Source organism: Myotis myotis, unplaced genomic scaffold (genome assembly GCF_014108235.1).
Source record: "Myotis myotis isolate mMyoMyo1 unplaced genomic scaffold, mMyoMyo1.p scaffold_m19_p_3, whole genome shotgun sequence".
Taxonomy (NCBI): Eukaryota; Metazoa; Chordata; class Mammalia; order Chiroptera; family Vespertilionidae; genus Myotis; species Myotis myotis.
Genome location: NW_023416335.1, coordinates 158,417,688 through 158,433,141, shown reverse-complemented (window position 1 = coordinate 158,433,141; position 15,454 = coordinate 158,417,688). Strand labels below are relative to the sequence as shown.

The window sequence follows — 15,454 nt, the reverse complement described above, 5'->3', positions numbered from 1 at the left end:
AACAGCATCAGGTTCTGAGTATTTATTTCAGGTAATGGCAGCCTTTGCATAGAGAAAAGATGGGCATTGCTGTCCACCCTGGGTAAATCATGGCATCCCATGTGAGTACTCAGACCTGCTGCCCGCTGAGGAGGGGCTTGCTCTCACCGATGGAGGAAGAGTGGAAGACCCGGGGCAGACGCAGCCAGTGGGTGCTACCCTGTGGCAGCTGGGGAAGGGAGACAGCAGAGCCCTGCTTCATAAGCCTGCGCCTGATATTGGGAGAAGGAGGAGGAAACTGGTTAGCAATGGCCAAGGGCAGCCTGTCTGCCTCTGCAAAGGACACACCCATATTTCAGGTTTACTTGGCCTTGATCTTTGCTCCCCAACCTTCTCCTCACCAACAGGGTTCATCCTCTCTTGTTTCTGTGGTAGCCTCTGTCCATTCCCCTCTCCCTACAAGCTTCCCTATTTGAGGACTCCAGGCCTAGAGATCTGCCCTTTTTGCAGGTGGAGACCTCAGTTCACCCAACCTCCTCCACCTTTGATATTGCCAATAACAATAGTCACTTATTGCATTCTTGCTTCAGAACCAGGTGCTTTATCCACATTGTCTCTAATCCTGACAACAGCCCACAGGATAAGTGTAGTTTTCCTACTTTACAGAAGTTCAAAAAGGTTAAGCTACTTCCCGAAGATCCCACCAGCAAGAATGCAGCCCACACTTGTTTAACTTCCAAGTTTGGGCTCTTTCCTGGACACTGTCCTTCCCCTTGAGGAAGAGTGAGTGGTGGAAATAAGGAATAAGGGAGTGTGAGCTGGATGGTGGGGTTCTCACCTGTATACCAGAGATGCAAGCACCATAGCCACCAATACCAGCAAGATACCCACGAACAGAGGAGCCTGCCCAAGGTCTGCTTCTTGACCTGTGAGTAGAATCCCAGGCTCTGCTTCAGGGTCTGCTCCCTGACAGATAGCCTCTGCCCACTGCCCTTCTTCATCCCTGCTCCTGTCCAAGTACCTACCAGGCATGACAAGCTGGGTGCTGACCATTGCCAGGCTGTTGGCATCAGCCAAAGACACATTGAGGCAGTAGGTCCCTGAGCCGCCTCTTAGTACCTGGTACAGAACCAGCTGGCAGGCTGGGCTAGGTGGCACAGGCTGACACAGGCGCTGGGTAGGGGGCTGGCACCCTGGCGATGAGATGTCCATACAGGCTTCCTCAGGCAGCCTGGGAGAGGTGACATCTTATGTCAGGGGGTCTGGGAAGGAACACTTGATACCAGAGAGTAGGTTAACAGTCAACCCAGGAGTTCTCAGGGCCACCAGTGGGACACTCACCCGCCTTGACAGGACACTGTCAGCTCAAATGCATCCCCTTCACTGGATGGCACAGCCTGCAGGATCTCAGCACTCTCGATGCCCTCTGCAAAGTTGCAAGATTTTAAGCCTGGGATTCCTCTATCAGGATTCCCTAAAGGCCCACAGACAGGAAATCCCTAGGCTGCTTCCCTAATCCCATCCCCATGCCTTCAAATGAAAACTCTGGGATGTAGGTATTCTTGCTCATGTGAGCAACTCCTTCCACAGCACGCTTCCACTGGCAACTGAGACAGCCCGCACCTCCCTCCGCCAGCCCCCACAGTGGGCAGGACTCACGGACAATGTCCATGGTGAGGGAAAAGGAACCGTATCGATACAGAACACAATCCAAGGGGGCTTGTCTCTTCACCAGGATTAAGGTGTCTGTATCATCCAGCAGGGGGCTCTGGGAGCCTGGCAGGTGAGGAGAGAAGTCAATAGACAAATGACTCACCTGGAAACAGAAGCCTAGCAGGCTTATTCCCAGAAGAGCCAGAGCTACTAGATCCAGGCTTGGAATCTGACAAGACCTAGGAAATCTCTTTGTATAGATAAGAAAAGTGAGGCCCTGACGGAGAAATTACTGCCCCACAGTCTCACAGATGGGGTAGAGTTAGAGTTTTTAAAAATCACAAGTATTTATAATACCATACAGTGTGCCAGGCCCTAGGCTCAACATATGTTTAACTCATCTAAGTGTCACTTTCTTACTCTCCCATTTTCAGTGCTGTAATTCCAGACTGATCTGCTTTGGGAAGAGAATCCAGGGGTGGGAAATGGTGTCAGAATCTGGAAAAGATTTCCATGCATTTTCGCTTGAGCAGAAAAATGAGATATAAATATTATAAATAACCACAGTCTGTCATTCCCTGGCCTGTCCCTCAGAGAACAGCTCTCAGGGATAGAGAAGCAACGAGCTCTCTCCCCCAGGCCCTAGGGAAAGGCCCTGACTTCCTGAACACATCTATTCCATGGCCTTAAAACCAGTGAGGGCTTTAAAACCAGTGAGGCCTCTGAGGGGACTCCATTGCTAGGCAAAGGGTTGCATAACAACTGGGTCCTGGGGAAGTCTTTCAACTCTTTAGTTACAAATGCCCCACCTCGCCCTAACCGGTTTTGCTCAGTGGGTAGAGCATCGGCCTGTGGACTCAAGGGTCCCAGGTTCGATTTCGGTCAAGGGCATGTACCTTGGTTGCGGGCACATACCCAGTATTGAGTGTGCAGGAGGAAGCTGATTGATGTTTCTCTCTCATCGATGTTTCTAACTCTCTATCCCTCTCCCTTCCTCTCTGTAAAATATCAATAAAATACAGTTTTTTAAAAAAACTAAAAAAACAAATGCCCCACCTCAATAAACCTCATTCACACTGGCCCTCTTACCTGTAATACCTTCTGTAGGCATGAATGGGCTGGCATCTGGACCCTCAGGCTCAGGTGTGGGTACCTCTCCCGCTGTGGTCTCCACCAACTCTGCGGTTGGTACCTGTACAACTGTGGTTTCAGAGGGCTCTCCAGTTGACACTTCAGGGGTCGTACCGATAGCCTCTGCAGTTGGCATCTCTGCAAGTGTGGTAACTATGCCTTCTGTGGTTGGCATCCCTGCAAGTGTGGTACCTAGGCCTTCTGCAGTTGGCACTTGCACCGATGTAGTACCTAAAACTTCTGTGGTTGGCACCTGCACAGCTGTGGTTCCAGAGGACTCTGCAGTTTGCACCTGACCAGGTGTAGTACCTACAACTTCCGCTGTAGGCACTAACCCAGCTGTGGTGCCAGGGGCCTCTTCAGTTGGCACAAGCCCATTTGTGGTTCCTGGAACTGGGGAGGAGCCACAGGAGCTGAGAGGAATAGCAGCCTGAAGCACCACCCGGGCAGTGACTGGGCCCGACTCTAGGTAAGTGTGAGTGACCACAAGCGCCCGAGAGATCAAGGTCCCAGTACTGTCTCCAAAGTCCCAGGTGTAAGAAAGGTCAGCCCCAGACAAGTAGCCACTGGGGTCATGGAGCTGGAGCGCAAAGACCAGAGGTTGGTTTCTCAGGAAGTGCTTGTTCCCTCCATCCAAGGCCTGCAGTTGGGACACACTCACAGAGAAGGGCACCTGGTCTGGGATTGGAACCAGAAAAGGTAAGAACCACACCTGGGCCGCAGCTTCTCTTTTCACAGCCACACCCTCCAACCCCAAGCTGACTGTCTCTTCACTGGCTCCGAGCCCCATATTCCTTTGCCCAGGTTGTCCTGGTTCTGCCCCTTTAAGGTTATACACATTTCCCCTTTCCCCTTCTAGTCCAGCCAAACCTCTCCACCTTCTTCTCTTGCTGTAGGATTGGCCTTGCCCCAGGATTGGCCTTGCCCCTTCCTAATCCTTACCAGTAACGGTGAAGACTAAGCTGGCGTGACCAATGGGCATGTAGCTCTCAGACCCCCGGCGGTGGTAGACAGTTACTTCCATGGTGTTTGTGCCCAGCACTGCTGTGTCTGTCCCAATGCTCAGCCCAGACACCGGGCCCCCTAGAACTTGCCAGTATTGGCCTGAAGGTTTTGGAAAGAAAAGCAGGGAGAGGTGAGGGTTACTGGTTGAAGAAGACTGCTTAGAGACAGCACCAGCGAAGGAAGGTCAGCTGTATTTGGGATGGTAATTTTAGATGGTATTTGGAAGGTAGTGATATGGGGGCCAGGGAAGGAGTCCTAAAGAGTGGTTCCATGGAATGGGACTATAATTGGGGAAGGACTCCCAGAAAGAACTATTATAGAGTTGGAGGGGGCTAGGTGCTATGGAAGAGGCAGGAGCCAGGGGGAAAATGATTAGGGAAACTTGCAGAGCTTAAAGGATGGGACCAAAAGGAAAGAGAATCAGGTAAGAAGAGGTGAATCCAAGTGTGGGTGACAGGCCAGAGCAGGGAGTCCCTCACCCCAGGTCTTCCAGACATAAACAAATCTTCTCCTCTGAGACCAAGGGCCTGATGGGCAGGCCTCCCCATCAGGGAAGATGCAGGTGTCATCAAGTTCCTGGGGATACACTGGCTGTCCTCCCCACACCTGGCTCCCTGAAAAGCAGAAACAGCATCACCTTTAAACCCTGGCATTACACCAAACCCCTAATATGGCTCTTGGTGGGCGCGGGGGGGTGGGGGGGTCTCTGGGTATAAGGGTGGTAGTGGAAAGAATGGAAACTACAATTAAAGATTCATATGTATATACTTACATAGGAAAGAGATTGGAAGGCCATATATCAAGGCCATATATTTAGAGAGATTTGCTCTAACTAATGGGATAAAAGTAAAAATAACAGCACCAGCTAACATTTATTGAGCCTTTACTATAGGCCAGGGCAGGCTTTGTGCTGAATTTTTTTATATATTATCACATTTTAGTCCTTACAACAACTTTTCGTTGTAGGTATCATCCCCATTCTACAGATAAGGGAACGGAAGCACAAAACAAGTGTTTGCCCAGGGTCACATCCTAGTAACAAGTTTAAATCCAAATCCATCCAACTTCTAAGTCCACTGGGTCTTCTGTCCCCATTTGGGCGACTATAATCCACCCCCCGCAACACACACTTTATTTGTGTCTTCTATTTTTTCTATAATGAATATGCATTACATATATACTTTGGGGTTTTTTTAAGTAGAGGTGGAAGGGGGCATTCCCTGAGCTCATTAGGCATACTAGGGAATTGGGACATAGGAATGAGGGCCTGGGATAGAGAGGTACTCACCATTGACGCTGGTGTCATTGGCCCAGATGACCTGCCCATCTGGCAGCACCTTTTGGCTTTCAGGGAAGTGCAGGGAAATAGAGAAAGAGACATTTGCCCCAACCAGAGTAGGCCCATCATTACGGACCTTCAAGGACACTGGGCCACCTGGAAAAGGCAGTTGCATTAGCTGGGACTCCTTGGCTTCCCCTCCCCATATACCCTTCCGCTTCTTCTCTTCTCAAACTACATTCACCCCAGTTCTCTCCCCACTCCATTTCCACCAAACCCTCCCCAGAATCTGCCAAGTTCCCACCTCTCCAGCAGTCAGGCCCCTGGTTTTCTGTCCACTCAGGATACAGCTTCTTGTTCCAAGTTTTAGTTCTAAGCTGCCTTGAGACACCAAGCCAGTCTTGGCCTATGGATCCTAAAAGGAAAGTACCATGAGGGCCCTAGGATCCTCACTCAGTCCCTTCTCAGGGGACAATAGTGCCCCATGTCACTCCACTCATTCTCACATTCAAAGTGCATTTTAATTTACTGAATGCCCTCTAGGTGCCAGGTACAAAGGACTATGCTAGGTACAAAGGACTTAAGAAATGAATAAGACATAGCTCTGAAGGGATTCAAGGTAAAGTATAGGAAATAGACATATATGTAAATTGCTATAAATCAAGGCACTATTTAATATAAGCCATAGCAGACATGCATGAAGTACTGCAGAATGACAGTCTAAACAGATTTCTGTAGTTCCACTCTGGCAGATTAGGAAAGACTTCAATGAGGAGTCGGCCTGTGGGATAGAGCACTCCAGGCAGAAGGCCTACCATGAGCAGATGCATGCATGGAGGCATGGAAGCACATGGCATGATAGGGAACTACTAGCAGTGTGGTTAATGCACGCTGGGAAAGACGAGACCAAAAGGCCACCTTGCGGGCTTTGAGTGCCCGGTGAAGGATTTTGGCCTTTAACTCTATAGGCAAGGCCACCTCAGAAGATTTTATTTTATTGAACTGTAATCCACATACACAAAATTCACCCTTCAGAATCTTTTTTAACATGATCAGATTTGTCTTTTAGAAGGATACCTGGCAAACAGTGAGGAAGATGAAACAGAAGTAGGCAGAGGTTGGGGTTGGGGACACAGCAGACAAATTTATTGCAACTGACTGAGAATAGTCTGAGAAAAAGAGATATGATGAATCTCTATATCCCTCATCCAGATCCAACAACTATCGCATTTGTCACATTTGCTTTTTCTATACGTTATTATTGTTGTTTGTTTTTCTTGTTTTGTTTTTCTTGTTTTATTTTTTATTGAATTTATTGGGGTGACATTAGTTAATAAAATTATATAGGTTTCAGGCATACAATTCTATAATACATTATCTGTATATTGTATTGTGTGTTCAGCACCCCAAGTCAAGTCTCCTATTTGTTTTTAGTTAAAGTCTTTAAAAGCTAATCCCAGGCATCTTGTTATTTTAACCCAACAAATTCAGTATGTATCTGTTTTTAAAATGAATATTTTATTGAATAAGCATTACTTCACACGAAACAAAATATCAAACCTAGTCCATAAAAATTTCATTAATATCTAAAAATGGCTTTTGGCCCTAACTGGTTTGGCTCAGTGGATAGAGCGTCAGCCTGCGGACTCAAGGGTCCCAGGTTCGATTCCGGTCAAGGGCATGTACCTTGGTTGTGGGCACATCCCCAGTAGGGAGTGTGCAGGAGACAGCTGATCAATGTTTCTCTCTCATCGATGTTTCTAACTCTCTGTCCCTCTCCCTTCCTCTCTGTAAAAAAATCAATAAAATATATAAATAAATAAATAAATATGGCTTTTGATATTAAAAAAAAAAATCAGGATCCAGAAAGTAAGCACAGTCCTTTAAGAGCCTCAGATGGACAAGAATGAATAGAATGTTTCCAGACTACATTAAGGAACATAGTAAGAGAAAAAGACTTAAAACAGCAGCATGAATGAGGAAAGTCAGATCAAGAAGAATTTTCTTGAAGTCTGTGAGAAAGAAGAAACTGAGAGCCCAGCTGGTGTGGCTCAGTGGTTGAGCATCAACCCATGGAGCAAGAGGTCACTGGTTTGATTCCCAGTCAGGGCACATGCCTGGGTTTTGGGTTCAGTCCTCAGTAGATAGCGTGCAGGAGGCAGCCAACTGATGTAAATGTTTCTATCTCTCCAGCCCTCTCCCTTTCTCTCAAAAATCAATAAAAAAAAAACATTAAAAGGGAAAAAAAAGAGGAAACTGAGATATGATGCATGTATTTCAGCATAGCAGAAACTATCCTCACTCCATTTGTAATTTGTACTGGAAATCTAGTTGATTCTGCTGGGGGAGGAGCTGGAATCTTCATTGAGCATCCTACCACTAGAGCAAGAGAATCATAAGATGCCCCATTCTTTTCCCACTCCCAACCCTCCCTCCTCAGAGCCCCGCGGGACATTCCAGATCCTCTCACCACTCCTCACCCCCACCTCCTGGTCCTGTCACGAGGCCCAATCCTCCAGAGCCCTTTCATGTGATGCTCAGCTGAGACCCCTCTGCCTGTCTTTTCCATGCCCAGGACAAAAGCCTGGGCTGTGTTCACCCATCCCCACCCTACAGAGGTTTGATGGGGCCTCCTTACTCTTTTTATCCAATACCACATTCTCTTACTCCTCACTTTAAATACCTTATCCCAAGTGCCGGAGACATCGCCTAAAAGAGCCTCCCACTCATCCCCCCCCCCCCCCCCCCGCTTGGAGCCCCTGCCCCAGGGGGGCCTCAGAATTATGGCCACAAAGACCCTCCATTTTTTTGCCCTTCCAAGCAGATGGAATTACTCTCAGATTCAGTCCCAGATTCAGAGTTCAAGTGCGCATATCCTTACTCAATCAAATGAATGAGAAAAGCCTGAAGTGTTGCTGGTATCTCCCATTAGCAGGGGGAAAACCAGAGCAGGTGTGCAACCCCAAATGCACTTATTCATATCCACACGCCCCACACTAACCTTCCGTGGCCCCCACAGCCAGAAGAGCACCCAGCACAGCCACAAGGAGCAGGCATTTTAAAGGAACCATCCTGTCTTTCTTCCAGCAACCAAAGGCACCAAGGGGCTGGGACAAGCCCCTATATAAGAAAGGGGTACTCATTTGCATAGTCCTTCCTCCTCTCTCTCCAGGGGAGGCCTGGGAGGGGCAAGAGAACCGGAGAACTGACAAGGGATCCTGGTCCCTGGACACAGGTTCATTCTCATCTTGACTGAGAAAGAATTAGCTGAATGGCAGCTACATAACAGGTGCCCCATGTGCACAATTCATCATGAGAGATTAAATCAATCTGTTGTTCGAGTCAAACCAGGAGCCTCAAAAAGACTGAAACAGAGATCCTGCATCCAAAAACAGAGAGAGAGAGACAGTATCAGGGTAGGCAGAGAGGCTGAGGCCAAGACTCCTCCGACACCCAGGAAACCCTTATGAGAGATTGCCAGCTTCCTGCTTTTATTTTATTTTTTTAAAATATATTTTATTGGCCGAAACCGGTTTGGCTCAGTGGATAGAGCGTCAGCCTGTGGACTGAAAGGTCCCAGGTTCGATTCCGGTCAAGGGCATGTACCTTGGTTGCGGGCACATCCCCGGTGGGGAGTGTGCAGGAGGCAGCTGATCGGAGAGCTAGAAACATCGATGAGAGAGAAACATGGATCAGCTGCCTCCTGCACACTCCCACCGGGGATGTGCCCGCAACCAAGGTACATGCCCTTGACCGGAATCGTACCCGGGACCTCTCAGTCCGCAGGTCGACGCTCTATCCACTGAGCCAAGCCGGTTTGGCTATTTTTTTATTTTTTTACTTAAATTTATTATTCAGGAGAGCACATCCCAGCTTCCTGCTTTTCGAAGGAGGCCCCAGGGCCAGGTGGCATTTAATCTTAGATCGATATATATTTTCCCTAAGGGTCGTGAAAACAGCGAGATCAGGAAATCCCTACAAACTCAGGACACGGTGGGAAATTCGAGCCCAGGTCAGGTTAGTTTGGAAGGAGGTGTCCGGCCTCCCCACCGAGGCAGAAACTTGCCTTGAAGCCTCTTCAGAACCAAACTTGCGCCGGGCTGGCTCATTAGCTGCGAGGGGCGCGGGGTTCGGCCCCCCGCTCTGACGTTGGCCAATAGGAAAGGCCGGGGGCGGGGCCGGGGAAACGCGGGAAGGAGAGGCGGGGCCTCCGGCGGCAGTGGGGAACCGGAGGGAGGCGGCAACATTGTTTCAAGTTGGACAAATTGACAAGAGCGAGAGGTAACCCTGCGTTCCATCCGGACCTGGAGCCGCCGTGCCGGGCCCTGCTGCCCCCTCCTCCGCCCCGGAGAACCGGGGTCCGCTTCCTGCAGGGTTTCCAGGCCCCCGCCCCAGGGCCCGGCTGACCCGACTCGCTCGAGCGCTTCATGGAGAACTTCCAAAAAGTGGAAAAGATCGGAGAGGGCACGTACGGAGTGGTATACAAGGCCAAAAACAAGCTGACGGGAGAAGTGGTGGCGCTTAAGAAAATCCGCCTGGACACGTGAGTGGCCTCCGCCCTGGGGCTCCCACCTCGGGGACTCCTGCAGGGCCCCCGCCCCACCCCGCGGGCGGGTAAGCCGTCCGGGGACCGGAAGGTCGCGGGGAGGGACTTCTTTGAAGTGGAGAAGTGGGTGGAGGACTGTGGAGGGCTCCCCTCCAGGGGCGGTAGGGTAGTGTCCCAGCCGTGGGAAACTCGCTCCCCGGAGCCCGGCGAAGCCCCCCGAATGTGCAGCCAGGGAGGCCCAGGAAGGGGCAGGAGGCCTCTGAGTTGGGGTCCGGTCCTCCCCGTGGAGGTGGGTTTTGTGGGGACCGGTGAAGAGCACTTTTCTGCATAAAGCGCCCCCCTCGCTGCCCCAGCCCCACCCTCATCTTAGAATTCTCTCCCTGTTTCAGAAGAATGGCAGTTGAGCCTCACTGGCCCCTCTAGGGAGGCTGGGTGCTGCTACCCCCTATTTCCCCTGTGACCTTCTCTCCCTCTATACCAGCAGGCTTTACTCACCTGCCTTTGGGGGGAAAAAAGAAATAATGGCCTTCATATGTCCAAAAGCCACTCTCTGTCCCGGATGAATGAATGAATGAACTACAGCACACTTTCTCTCCTCTCACTTTACTAGGGGATGCTGGGGGGGTGTCTCCTTGGGGGGAAAAGAATGCCTGGCCTGGGAGAAAAGGGATATTTGTAACCACATTCCCATCTCTGTTTCCCAATCTCTCCAAGTGAGACAGAGGGTGTCCCCAGTACTGCTATTCGAGAGATCTCTCTGCTTAAGGAGCTTAACCACCCAAATATTGTCAAGTAAGTATGTAAATGGGAGGTGCTTGGTAGTAAGGAGGGTGCCTTCTGTCCTCTGTGTCGTCTGGCGGTTTCGCTCTCTCACCTCCATTCCTGCACCTCCCTTCCCTAGGCTGCTGGATGTCATCCACACAGAAAACAAACTCTACCTTGTTTTTGAGTTTCTGCACCAAGATCTCAAGAAATTCATGGATGCCTCTGCTCTTACTGGCATTCCTCTTCCCCTCATCAAGGTAATCCTTCTCATCAACTCCTCCCCGACATGGTCATGTCCTGTGGGGACTGAAGACCAGGCAAATCAGACCGAATAAAGATTTGTGATATTGGTTTCCCAGCCCTCATCTCCCTACACACACACACACACACACACACACACACACACACACCTTTCTTTTGTGGCTCTTTCACTGCTCATTATGCTTATTAACCCTAGGGCTGGGCAGGAGAATCAATGTTGAAACTCTAGTGAGTCAACATAACAGCTCCGGTAGAAGGTCAGATGAAACTCAGATAAATGGGACTTGAGGGCACTTGGTACATTGCTCCAGAAAAGTCCTTTTACCTGTTTGGTGGGAGAAATAGCCAGTGAGTCTCTATTTTCTGTATTACAGCTGAGTTGTTTACTCCCCAAACTACTTTCACTCTATCAACAAATGTTTATTCAACACACATTTATAATCTAATATAGGAAAAGCTGTAGTAGAGCTTTGGAGGTGATAAAGAAACATAATTCTCTCTCTCTCCATTGTCAGAGCTATCTGTTCCAGCTGCTCCAGGGCCTAGCTTTCTGCCATTCTCACCGGGTCCTGCACCGAGACCTCAAACCTCAGAATCTGCTTATCAACGCAGAGGGGGCCATCAAACTAGCAGACTTTGGACTAGCCAGAGCCTTTGGAGTCCCTGTTCGTACTTACACCCATGAGGTCAGTCCCTCTCCACATTTCTTCTCTGAACTCCCTGGGAGGTGTTAACAAGGACATTCAAAAAGTAACTAAAAATATTTGGACAGCAGTTTCTCTCTCACTAGAGCAGGGGTGGGGGACCTTTTTTCTGGCAAGGGCCATTTGGATATTTATAACATCATTTGAGGGCTATACAAAATTACCAACTTAAAAATTAGCCTGCTAGCCCTAGCCAGTTTGCTCAGTGGATAGAGCAGCGGCCCTCAGACTGAAGGGACCTGGGTTCAATTCCAGTCAAGGGCACGTACCTTGGTTGCAGGCTCCATCCCTGGTCCTAGTTGGGGTGCGTGCAGGAGGCAACCAACTGATGTGTCTCTCTCACATGGATGTTTCTTTCTGTCTCTCCCCCTCCCTTCCACTCTTTCTAAAAATCAATGGAAAAATATCCTCAGGTGAGTATTAACAACAACAACAAAAAATCAGTCTGATAATCAAACGTTTAATTAACGCACCCCTAATGCCTTGGCAGGGCCAGACCAAATGATTTCTTGGGCCTTATAAAGCCCACAGCGGGACATTCCCTACCCCCACTCTAGAGGGAGAGTATTCCTGACACCTCAAGAGGTCTTAGAGTATGCACAGAGTTCACACTGCAGCGCTAACTGGGCTTTGATAGGTACCAAGCCAGGCGAGCTGGATGGCACACCATTAAAGTTATGACCAGTTCTCTCAAGTTTCCCATGCGGGTCACAAATTGGGGGTTCAGAAAATATGGTCCCAGAGTCACGGGCTAGGCTCATTCTGGGCTAAGATGTATGTAGTCATTTTGCTGAGGAAAAACCAGGGGGAAGGGAAGGATGGAGGGAAAGAAGCTGCTTGGTAAGAGGCGAGGAGTTAGAGTAGTGCTGGGGAACTGAGATGGAATCTCCATGCCCCATATACCAACCCTCCCCTTCCTACTCTTGTCCTCAGGTGGTGACCCTGTGGTACCGAGCACCTGAAATCCTTCTGGGCTGCAAATACTACTCCACAGCTGTGGACATCTGGAGCCTCGGCTGCATCTTTGCTGAGATGGTACAGATACATGCCTGAGTTCCACCCTGGCCCACTCCTCCCCGCATTCAACAACAGAACTGTTTCTTGGCCCAGATCCATGGCCCTTCTATTATCACAGGGGTTCTTTCTCTAGAGTAGCACTCAGGGGTGGTGGGAAAAGGATAGGACTGTTGTTCCTGGTGTCAACCACAATGCTAGGATAGCCTCAAATAGCTTTAGCATCCTTGTACATCTCTGATCCCCAAGTTAAGCTAAATAATTTCTGTAGCTGCTTTTGCTTTAGTCTGCCTATATTTGGTAGCATGAGTTCCATTTAGTGCTTCCTTCCTTTGGCCTGGAGACCGTCTTGTACGGTGTGAGGAATGCAGTGAAGCCACCTGTGTTCAGTTTATCCACATTTTTTACTTAAACTGCAAACTTAGCTCATGTCCCCACTCAACCTCTGGCTTTTGAGACTGAAGGATCCCTGAGGCCCAGCCTGAATATGTGAACTGTTGTCCCATTTAATACAATAATGGAGTGGGCTGAGTTTTTAAATCAAATCAATATGTTTTATGGTCCTTCATCTGGGTTGTAACCGGGGGCTTGGAGACCATTAGCCTATATATATAATGTGCATTTATCCCCCAGTGCATTACTTTACAATTGCCCATATTCCTCTCTCAATTCATCAAAAAATATTTGTTAAGCACCTAGTGTGTACCCAGCACCATGCTAAGTGCTGTGGGGAACACAGAAGAAATGGAAGACACAGTCTCTGCACGCTGTGCTCCTATCTAGAAGTGGCTGCATCACAAGGAGGGGGGATGACCGCAGTGTCTACCCCACACCCCGTGAGTGGCTTGGGATCCCTTTGCTACACGTCAGTGGCACCCCAGACATTCACCCCCTCCCAGTCCCACCCAGCCTTGGGGATCTGCAAAACCATGGTTGGGGGAAGGAAGGAGGGGGCGAGGAGACGGATGAAGGGACTTTATTGTCTCAGGCTCTGTGTGACTGACCCCATGAAAGGCCCTGGGGAGGGAGTCATGGGGCCCTACTGACCTTCCACCGCCTGCGGGAACCTCCGTTATACAAGGGGCAGTTTTGACTGACGCCAATGTGGGTCTCGGCCTTTCCTCTTTCCCCATTTTCAGGTGACTCGCCGGGCCCTATTCCCTGGAGATTCTGAGATTGACCAACTCTTCCGGATCTTTCGGACTCTGGGGACCCCAGATGAGGTGGTTTGGCCAGGAGTTACTTCTATGCCTGATTATAAGCCAAGTTTCCCCAAGTGGGCCCGGCAAGATTTTAGTAAAGTTGTGCCTCCCCTGGATGAAGATGGACGGAGCTTATTATCGGTGAGAATGGGGGGTGGGCTCCCTTTCCTCTCATTGACTACCGTAGGGCAGGGTTTTTCCTGGAGGAAGGAAGGGTAAGCCCCTGGATTCAGTCTCAGTGTTTCCCTAGCTCCTGCTTCTGTCTTCCTGTTGGCATACCAACTGACCGGACAGATATAGGGAGGAGGGAAATGGGAACTCTGCATTGGGTAAAATGAATTCTGGTTTCCCGAATTCTTGGAATACTTGCTGTCCACTAAGCCCGCTGTCACATCACTGAAGTCAATATACATCTTTTCCTCCAGCAAATGCTGCACTACGACCCCAACAAACGGATTTCAGCAAAGGCAGCTCTGACTCACCCTTTCTTCCAGGATGTGACCAAGCCAGTACCCCATCTTCGACTCTGATGTCCTTCTCCAAGCCCCCGGTCTCACCCTCTCCTCCAGTGGGGGGCCTGATCTGGCTTGGCCTTGGGCTATGGGTGTCCTCTATCTTGTCTGGCTGCCTTAACACTCCTTACTTTCCTTCTTAGCCAGCCAACTCTGGGGATACAAGGGGTCGGAGGGGAAAAAAATAAAAGGAAACTTCAGTATTAGATGCACTTAAGTCAGCCTCTACCAACCCTCCTTAGTCATTGCTAAGGAGAGCTGGTGTTTAAAAAAAAAAAAAAGTCTGACTCTTTCCTCTCCCCCCACATAGGATTTGCCATTCCAATCTCTGAAAGCCCCACAGTTATTATTTCCTGTGTTTGAGATGACAGAGGCCCCAAACCTCCTGCTGCCACTGTGTTTGTTAGGCCAATTGATGACAATTGGAATTTTGAAAACCAAGCAAAACAAAAACATAGAGAGGGGCCTGTTTTGAAAAATTAAAAAATAGATCCAACCAGTTTATACCCCAGTTTCAGTGTTTGCTCTCCCCTAACAGTCGGAGAGTCTCAGGACTCCCAGCCTCTGCAATCCTGTTGGGGCTACAGTAGAAATGATTGCCCCCAGTGCCCTTATCTGCCCCTCCTGTCCCTCCTATAGGCAAGGGATGTCTGGGACAGGGATTATGCTTCACCGCGGCCTTATGAGGCAAGTGAAAGATATTTGGATTTTCTCTTTTAAAATTCTTAGTTATTCAGGTGGCAGGGCAAATCTTCCTCTGAAAGCCACCCCCATAGGAGTGGAAGTAAAGATTAGACATCATTTTGAGAATACTGACACTTTTTTAGGGCTGTGAATGAGTGGGAGCACGGAGATAAAATATTTCTTTAAAAGAAGGATGAATAATTATATTTATATTTCAGGTTATAGTAGTTTTTTAGTGGGAGTGGGTGAATTTGTTGCCATGTGCACCTTGGGGTTTTGTAATGCAAATGTTTAAAAAAATATTGTTTTTCTTTTCTCTTACCTCTTGTCCTTAAGTGTTCTTGCTATTAACATTATTTGTAATTCATTAAAAAAAAGTTACTAGTGTTATTTGTAGTTTATCTTCCCTCCTTTACTTTTGTGTACTTATTTATTGAAAGAATGGTGTGAGAGAATATGAATGTGTATATATGATCATTGGTTTCAGACCCCCACTTTTCCTCATCTCTCTGAGCAGGCCTACTCACCCCACCGCATTTTGACTTCTATGATGAAATTGGGATAGTGCCGACGGTGGGCAAGTGGGAATTGTTGCCCTGTTTTACAGCTGGAGAAACTGAAGCCTTCATATTTTCCCCACAAACCTGCATCTCCCCCTACCCCTCCCCTCCCCACCCCAACCCCTCTCTCCCAACACACATATAACCACAGACACATAT

The 15,454-nt window shown here is 48.9% G+C and overlaps 2 protein-coding genes across 5 annotated transcripts; one reads left to right on the top strand and one right to left on the bottom strand.

The window, feature by feature from the left end:
• Positions 1–7: 7 nt before the first annotated feature.
• Positions 8–8,180, bottom strand: PMEL (premelanosome protein). Its single transcript, XM_036298594.1, has 11 exons — positions 8,049–8,180; positions 5,352–5,462; positions 5,057–5,203; positions 4,248–4,382; positions 3,706–3,867; positions 2,722–3,441; positions 1,639–1,755; positions 1,321–1,405; positions 1,005–1,210; positions 818–905; positions 8–251 (listed from the first exon to the last, which is right to left on the bottom strand). The coding sequence occupies exons 1-11, from the start codon at positions 8,116–8,118 to the stop codon at positions 110–112; spliced, it is 1,983 nt and encodes a 660-aa protein (XP_036154487.1). The 5' UTR covers positions 8,119–8,180; the 3' UTR covers positions 8–109.
• Positions 8,181–9,237: 1,057 nt separating this feature from the next.
• Positions 9,238–15,125, top strand: CDK2 (cyclin dependent kinase 2). 4 transcript variants are annotated; one of them, XM_036300108.1, is made up of 8 exons: positions 9,240–9,590; positions 10,308–10,385; positions 10,495–10,615; positions 11,135–11,305; positions 12,257–12,358; positions 13,030–13,173; positions 13,477–13,680; positions 13,965–15,125. In XM_036300108.1, exons 1-8 carry the CDS (start codon positions 9,475–9,477, stop codon positions 14,067–14,069), a joined length of 1,041 nt encoding a protein of 346 aa, XP_036156001.1. In that variant the 5' UTR covers positions 9,240–9,474; the 3' UTR covers positions 14,070–15,125. The 4 variants fall into 4 exon arrangements, with proteins under 4 accessions (XP_036156003.1, XP_036156004.1, XP_036156001.1 ...); XM_036300110.1 differs by lacking the exon at positions 11,135–11,305 and having other exon boundaries at positions 9,238–9,590; XM_036300109.1 differs by lacking the exon at positions 13,030–13,173.
• Positions 15,126–15,454: the final 329 nt, after the last annotated feature.

Coding starts and splice junctions, on each gene's coding strand:
- PMEL (XM_036298594.1), bottom strand. CDS start 8,118: ATGGTTCCTTTAAAATGCCTGCTCCTTGTGGCTGTGCTGGGTGCTCTT. Junction 3,868..4,247: donor TTATGTCTGGAAGACCTGGG/GTGAGGGACTCC, acceptor CAAAACCTTCAG/GCCAATACTGGCAAGTTCTA. Junction 906..1,004: donor CACCCAGCTTGTCATGCCTG/GTAGGTACTTGG, acceptor TTCTACTCACAG/GTCAAGAAGCAGACCTTGGG.
- CDK2 (XM_036300108.1), top strand. CDS start 9,475: ATGGAGAACTTCCAAAAAGTGGAAAAGATCGGAGAGGGCACGTACGGA. Junction 10,616..11,134: donor TTCCTCTTCCCCTCATCAAG/GTAATCCTTCTC, acceptor CTCCATTGTCAG/AGCTATCTGTTCCAGCTGCT. Junction 11,306..12,256: donor TTCGTACTTACACCCATGAG/GTCAGTCCCTCT, acceptor TCTTGTCCTCAG/GTGGTGACCCTGTGGTACCG.